Here is a 7,724-nt window from a genome sequence, read left to right on the forward strand (position 1 = left end):
ATATATGTATGTGTGTGTGTGTTGTTTTTTTAAGTTTGTTAACTATAATAACCTTGATTCAGTCATTCCCTGGCACATTCATTAATTCATTCAATTATGTATGTATGCAAACTTTCAGCGTTCAAACTTTTAATCAATTCAGCTATTTGTTGCATGTTTCCGTTTTTCCATGTGTATGAGTGCACTGTTTCTTTAGTTATGAATATATCTTTGTGTCAATGTGTAATGCATGTTTATATACACTCGAATTGTCCAACACATGAATGAATGAGTTTGTGAACATCTGTGTTTACACACAGCGTGCTCTGACGTCCGGGCAGGCTGTGTAAATGTCTCCTATGACTCCAAATGCCAACAAAGATAATCTCCACGTTGTTTGGATTTGTGCTAATAGGCAGAAATGTGTGGCTTGAAACTGAGCTCTGTGAGGTACTTTTACCTATACAGTATGTTGCCTAGACAGCATTGGATTGGATTGGATTGTGTTAAATTGGTGACATTGAAATGCAACCTTTGAAGAAAAATTTTGTTGGATTTTATTTATCAAATCACTTTTGTCACTCCACCATGTGCATAAGTGTAATGAATGAGAATAATGTTCTCCTGACTCTATGCAGTCATATACAGTTAGCAGAATGTTAAACAGTGTACAAATATGCATACAGTTTACAATACAAAATATACATAATATACACTACTTTTTATTTTTAAAAGAATATCTTTTATCAGCAAGGACTCATTAAATTGGCTTTTATAAAGTTACAAAAACAAATCATGCTGTTCTTTTAAAACTTTGTTCATTAAAGAATCTTGAAAGAAAGCAGAACAACTATTTTTGGCATTGATAATAACAATAAATATTCTTGAGCACCAAATTAGCATATAAGAATGATTTCTGCAAGATCATGTGACTCTGAAGCCTGAAGAAATAGCTGCTGAAAATTCAGCTTTGCCATCACAGGAAAATACATTAAAATATTAATATTAAAATATATTAAAATATAAAAGCTGTTCTTTAAAACTGTGATAATATTTTACAATTATTAATACTGTATTTTTCATCAAGTAAATGCATAAGAAACTTCTTTCTTACCAACCTCAAACTTTTGAACAGTGGTGTACAAAGATTTTGAACTGAACACTTAAAATATACACACACATGCATAATATACAAAACATGTTAACTTACGATTTTTTTTTTATAAATGATGATCTGACATTTAAAAATTACTTTGATTTAAACTTGATTAAGTCATATTAAATAGTTTTTAGTTTAATAAAAAAAACAACTGACAAACGTTGATGACAAACAGTGTATTTAATGTGTCATATATGTCTGTGGTAGTGATCTGAACATACTGTACAGGTTAGAAAAAAGCAAATATAAAGTTGACATTAGGACCAGGGAGTTAAAGAAGGCAGCAGCGATTACTCCAGGGGGTGTTTCTCCTGCGATTAGTCTACTAAAGTTGGCACGAACAAACATTCTCTTGCATACCAACTGATTTCTTCAAAGCAACCACGTCATCTTAAATGATCCCCAGAGTTGGGCATCTGTTTATTATGAAATATGTCATGGAAAATCAGCAAGCATTCAGCATTTTTTAGTCTTATAGAATGACATTTAAAGCAGGGTCCACAGCCTTGAATATTCTCACGGACCGACTCATATGAACTTCCCTCTTTTGAATCTGATTTTCTGATGCCAGAGTAGAATCCAGTGTAACTTGCCTTAGAAGTCCCCTTCTTCCCCACAAACATGTGATCAAATCAAGCATTACATAAGATCTATGATGCCTGATAATGTAGTAATTTAATTGCTCATATGTTACAGTGAAGTCCATTTTGTAATTTTGTCAAGCAGTTCCACTAACAGGCAGAGGAACTGAAAATGTATGTGTGAGACAGAGACCTTTAGGATTTGAAACCTATTATAATGTATCTTTGTGTGAAGATGGACCATTGTTAGAGTGGTGGCGATTTAAGCAAAGCAGACAAGTAGAAGATGTCTTTTGGAGCTGCTCTACATAAACTATTGTTGTGTATGTGTTACTAGACAGTGACTCAACAGCAGTCACAGGATAATTAGATACTTACTGGAAACAACATCCTCTCCTTTTTGTATCATGGTGAGAATATAAACACCAAACAATTCTATTTAATCGCTGAAAAACATTTTCATTAGCTTAAAACCATGTGATATTCCGTCTCTGCACATTTATTACAAATCAAAACAAGTGAGGCAATCACGGAAAAATGTCAGAACTTAACTTTAAAACGACAAGGGGATCTTTGATGAAAATGGTCAACTCTGATGTCAAGTATTATTGATCTTGAAATCGTTTGTGATAGCCATTCATGTCACAATAAATATTTTGCCCATTCATTGAGCAGTGTTGTTATAGTTAACTAAAACTACTAAAAATATTATTTTTTTCAGTAATTGAAATAAAGCTGAAATAAAAATAAAACATAACTATTTATATTTAATTAAAAAAAAACTCTCTAAATTATACTAAAATTAAACATGTTTTCTGGGCAAATAACTGAAATAAATCAAAGTTGAAGTACCACATTTACTAATACTAAAACTGAAATAAAAATAAATTAAAGGGAAAAAAACGTAAACTAACAAAAGCGCATAACAAAATAACTCAAACTGAAATTGAAATTAAATTACAAATGGCAACTATAAAATAAAAGTATATAATAATAGTAATATAACAAATAACACTAAAATAACACTGTTATTGAGCGATAGTGAAGAAGCTTCAGAGTATTTTGTGACCTTTTTGATTTTTCTTTGAGACTGTCTATATGCTTGTGTACGTCTAAACATTTAAATAATTAACATTTAGTAGATATCTTTTTAGAAACAAATCAAATATATGTATAACTCATCCTGCACTGTAGATTATTGTCCAATCTCTAGAATGAGCAAATCATGGTTGATAGTTGTGGTGTAAGTAAAGTTTGTTGGGCTATTTAAAAAACAATTTTTGAAAATGCCTAAACTTCCTGTTTCAATATATACATCATTTCAACATGCGGTCTTTAAGTTGTGAGATGTCAACTTGGCCACTTTACGTGTTGTACTTAACTTGTACTTAACTTTTCCTCCCAATGTAAAACTACTATCACCCTTTACATGAACTCTGTAATTATAATGTCATGGGAATCAGAGATACTGGTTACAGCTGAGGTCAGAGGTATCGTTTCCTGGTAGTTTTTTTTTCCAGTCTTGACCTCTCCAGGGAGCTCAAATGACCCAGAGTGTATTCTGCTTTGGACACGACAGCTACTTCATGAAGTTGTCTGTCAGACTAACATTGAAAGTTTGTTACAAAGAATTTCCATTTACTATAATAAAGAAGTGCCACTCTGAGAATCATGTTCACAGTGAAAAAAAAACACAACTGCCAGTCAGTCAGTTTCCGGGCAAGTGGCTTGTCTGGCTTTGCGTCATCTGATTAGATTCTTTTGTTCAGCATTTGATGTTGAGGAAACAGCGGTTTTGGCTTTATATCATAAAGCCTATATAGTGGAAAACATGATCAAGCAGGCTGAATGTATATTAAAGAGAAATCACCTAAATTTAGGCCTGTTTCACATTGCGTTTATAAGCAGTGTTGTTTACTGGTTTGTCACACCCTTCCTGGATGTTCACACTTAAGCAGTGTAGCATAAGCATTATAGAATTAAGTTTTGTTGTAACTATTTTATAATTATGGGTGTTATTATAGAAAGTAATCAATGTAGTAGCCCAACAATCTCTTTATTTTCTGTATAGAGCCACAAGAGCAGTTTTTACTTATGTGTTGCTTGTGCATGCAGTCAAACGAGCGATCAGAACATTTTTTTGTGGTTTTCCTTATTCGTAGTGCAGTCTCACTGCTCATATCTGACTGATGATCTCATTTATCAAATATTTAGCTTTGTTGCTTTCAGTTGTATCGTACTTTTGTGTAACATTAACAGCATTATTAAAAATAATTATTTAAATAGCATGCTTCATAATGCATGACACGAAACAACTGCAACTGAAACCAGAAGAACAAATATCGAAGTGGAACAAGCTACACTGCAAGCAGAAATACAGAGACAAAAGATACACAAGATAGGAACATTTGCAACAAAATGAGGGATGAATTGATTGTAGTCACAAGACAGAGGCAGAATGCATAAACACTTCAGTAAGACCGAGTAAACTGATGCATTTATAATTGAGTTTTGAAGATGAAATTTCACAGAGATGCCGGAGGCAGGGAATTCCAGTGTCTAGAGGCTTTGTCGATTTATTGTTCAAGGAGGAAAATCTAAACTTCTGAACGTATTTTTGTTGGAATTATGTACCTAGAGTATAAAACAGCTGTACAGGCTGTTACTTTATTATGTTATTTCCCAACAATTATCCATAAATTCAGATCCCTTTTGTATCAAATCTTGGGTTAATATTCTTATTTACATATTTGAGGTGTCAGTATCATAGACTGATTAAACACAGCACACAAACTGTTTATATAACGACTTGTGTCGCTCTTGCACAGCACTTGTACTGTACAATCTATCTTGTCCTGAATACATTTTCCTAGACCATGGCTGCAAGAAATGTGCTTACTCGTTTTTAAAGATGCAAGTGTGAAACATTGCTTTGCTGGGTTTAAAAAGACTTAACCTGGGGTTAAATGCAGTGTGGAAACACACAAATGCTATTGATGGATGTTGTGAATGGCAGGCTAACAGGAAACAGGGCCACAATAGGAGGATGTTGATTCAGTGTTAGCTGTTGGTTGACCTCTGCGTGGATCAGGCCACTCCGCGACATCTCAGTAACTCTCATTATCGTTGGAGAAATATTCATATTCATGCATGTATGTGTGGTTTGTATGTTGTAGTAAATTTCCATTGGTCAACGGCAGCAAAACAAGGAACTGGTTTTGAATGGTTCTCCTATTCCCTATTTTTTTTTTTTTAACTTTGAGACTCTCCAGTGTTTGGAGCAACACTGAAAGGTCACAAACCTCTGGCGCTCTGAGCGTAAAGACCATCGCTACTTCCTCCCTGTTAGCTCTGAAATCACAAGCACATCTGAACCGAACACAAGCGTCTTTTAAAACTGTTTATTTGACTTGAACGTAATGTGTTTCCCCTTGCTTCTCTTCTTTTTGATGTGGGCTGAGACCATCTCCACTATGTTTCCTTATGGTTTGGAAAGATGAGACATGCTTCCGCCCCAAGTGCTGGGAATCTTTGAGACTTTCCAGAGCTCTCCGGTCCCAGAGGACAGCTTGTGTATTTCTCCTGAAATTTTCATTAAGCTATATATATCTTTGAATCTTGAGGATGGCCAAGGTGGATCAGTATTGACTTGTTTTTGGTTTCGATCTAACAGTCTTAATCTTCAGTAAGAGAAAAGTGTATTAAGTGACAGAAATAATATTGTGTATGAATGACAGCATTCCAAGACCATTAAAGAGGTGTATGTGTTCTTACCTTAATTTTAATGTACTGTTTTTGTGCCATTGCAGTTTCGATGTGGAAAATGGCCCATCTGCAAGCTGTAGTCCTTTGGACCCCCAGGCCTCACCAGGTTCTGGCCTGGTTCTACACACAAACTTTCCCGGCCACAACCAGCGGCGAGAGTCCTTCCTCTACCGCTCAGACAGTGACTATGACCTCTCACCAAAGTCGATGTCTCGAAATTCTTCTATCGCCTCAGAACTGTGAGTAAAGTTGTTTTAAATGTGGTAAGAGCTACTTATTAAACCTGTTGAAAGCAACATTTAAAGCCAGCCTGAACTGGTTTGCTGGTCTTGTCTTATATCAGCTGTGACCAGCAAACATTCCTAGGTCGGTTTAAGTTTTTCAAGGGAAAAATGTGGCATTTTGTGGGGTTTTCCTGCACATTGCATCTGTTAAGGATGGATATATTGTAGTAAGTTCAGTTACTTTACTTTTCTTTTGTACTTTTACAAACAGTAATAACTGAATCATCTTCGCTAATGAGCCACGTTGCTAGGAAAGCACTTTAATTTATTTGTCACCACAATTAAACCATCCAGCATCTGGTAATCTGAGGACTTTGAAGTTGTTTAATATGCCTCTTTCTTCATCAACGCTAGTACTTCTGTTTTCAAACATTTCTGCGGGGTAAAGGTGGAGGCGGGGCTGATTAGTGGAGTTGATTTATGCGCTGCTGCTCACGGCAGTGACATTTGCATGCCAGAACATATCTCAATCAAAACCTTATTTCTCAAGCCTTCTGGCAGTAACTGCCTGGAATTATATAAGAACGCATTTTCCAAAGTCTTAGATGCCAAATATCTGTTGAACCCTGAGGAGTGTGCTGGATTGTTCTTGGTAACCCATTTTTTGGTGGCATTTAGGGCCCTGAAACGGAAAGGAACCTCATCTGACAATGAGTCTAATGAGTGAGGTAGTATTACTGACTAAAAATTAGATGTTTACCATGAAAAAATGCAGGACGGGAATGTAGCCAGACCGAATAGGAGTTTGCTAAAATAATCAATAGCTATTTGGTTATTGGTTACATTTCCAGTAGTCTGCATGGCGTAAGTGATGTCAAAGTCATTTCAGAAAAAGAGCCGGTCTTCTTTTCTGGAATAACATTCGCCATTGAATCATTCACAATAAGACCAAGAACATCTATTAAAAAAGTAAATAGGATCAATTTTGTTTTCATGTTGACTTTAAATTATAGTGTATGCTTTGTTTGAGTGTCGCTTAAGATGTTAATGTATTCTCACTTGATTACAGGCATGGGGATGACTTGATAGTCACACCTTTTGCTCAGGTAAACACATCAGTGTCATGTTTCTTTGAGGATAACGTTTCAAATAGACGTGTGCTTGGTTTTACCTCACAGTTTTTGTCTGTTTCTAGGTTCTAGCAAGCCTTCGAAGTGTCAGAAACAACTTTACTGTCTTGACCAACGTTCAGTGCACATCTAACAAGTGAGTATTATTGTAAACAGAAGCTGTATCTTCATCTAAACTTAAATAGACAATACAAATAAACTAAATTCTAACTTTTTGTCTCTAAAAATAGCAGATTTTTAAATGATTGTTTCTATGTTCCAAAAAATACTAATTCTGTTGATTACAGAAATGTTTGCGATATTTTTGACTTGCCTCATAGTAAAAAAAAATGTGCATGCAGTAATGGACTTGTCTGTGGGGCAAGGTGTTGTATTGGAATACAAATAAAAAATTTAAATATGTATTACAAATTACACCACAACATTTTATACGTGTTTACATGAGACTTGCGTGATAGAATCTCTTACCAGCCTGAAGAATAAAATTGCTTCACCTGTGGAAAGTTAAATCCAATCTTTTATCACCTTTGACAATACAAAGCTACTAAACCTTGTCACTTTCACATGCTATCTGTAATGAAACCAGATTGGAATATGATATAACTATCCACAAAATACTGTTTACATGGACCAAACTCCACCAACAGTGATGATTTCAGCAGCGCAGACCAAATACAAACTTGAACAGTATTCTTAATGTTGCTAAAATGCCATTTTAGCCTTAAAAGCTCAAATAGCACACTTTTATTGTATGAAATTATTAATATGTGCTTCACATCTCTTGTTTTTAAGCTTTATAAAATGTAAATTATAAAAAAAATAAGCTTCATAAAAGTAGTAATATTAGTGTTCTTAATTGATTAAAATAGTTATAGTTATTATTATT

At 34.7% G+C, this 7,724-nt stretch overlaps 1 protein-coding gene across 1 annotated transcript in view; it reads left to right on the plus strand.

Moving 5' to 3' along the window:
* LOC107590663 (cAMP-specific 3',5'-cyclic phosphodiesterase 4B-like) overlaps positions 1 to 6,978 on the plus strand; it is a 124,095-nt gene extending 117,117 nt beyond the window's left edge. Inside the window, exons 4-6 of the mRNA XM_016279564.1 lie at positions 5,529 to 5,723; positions 6,778 to 6,814; positions 6,904 to 6,978. Coding sequence (XP_016135050.1) covers positions 5,529 to 5,723; positions 6,778 to 6,814; positions 6,904 to 6,978 — 307 coding nt within the window. The remainder of the gene's footprint in view (positions 1 to 5,528; positions 5,724 to 6,777; positions 6,815 to 6,903) is intronic.
* The last annotated feature ends 746 nt before the right edge of the window (positions 6,979 to 7,724 follow it).

Source organism: Sinocyclocheilus grahami, unplaced genomic scaffold, assembly GCF_001515645.1.
Source record: "Sinocyclocheilus grahami isolate Dianchi unplaced genomic scaffold, SAMN03320097.WGS_v1.1 scaffold131.1, whole genome shotgun sequence".
In the NCBI taxonomy this organism is placed as follows: Eukaryota; Metazoa; Chordata; class Actinopteri; order Cypriniformes; family Cyprinidae; genus Sinocyclocheilus; species Sinocyclocheilus grahami.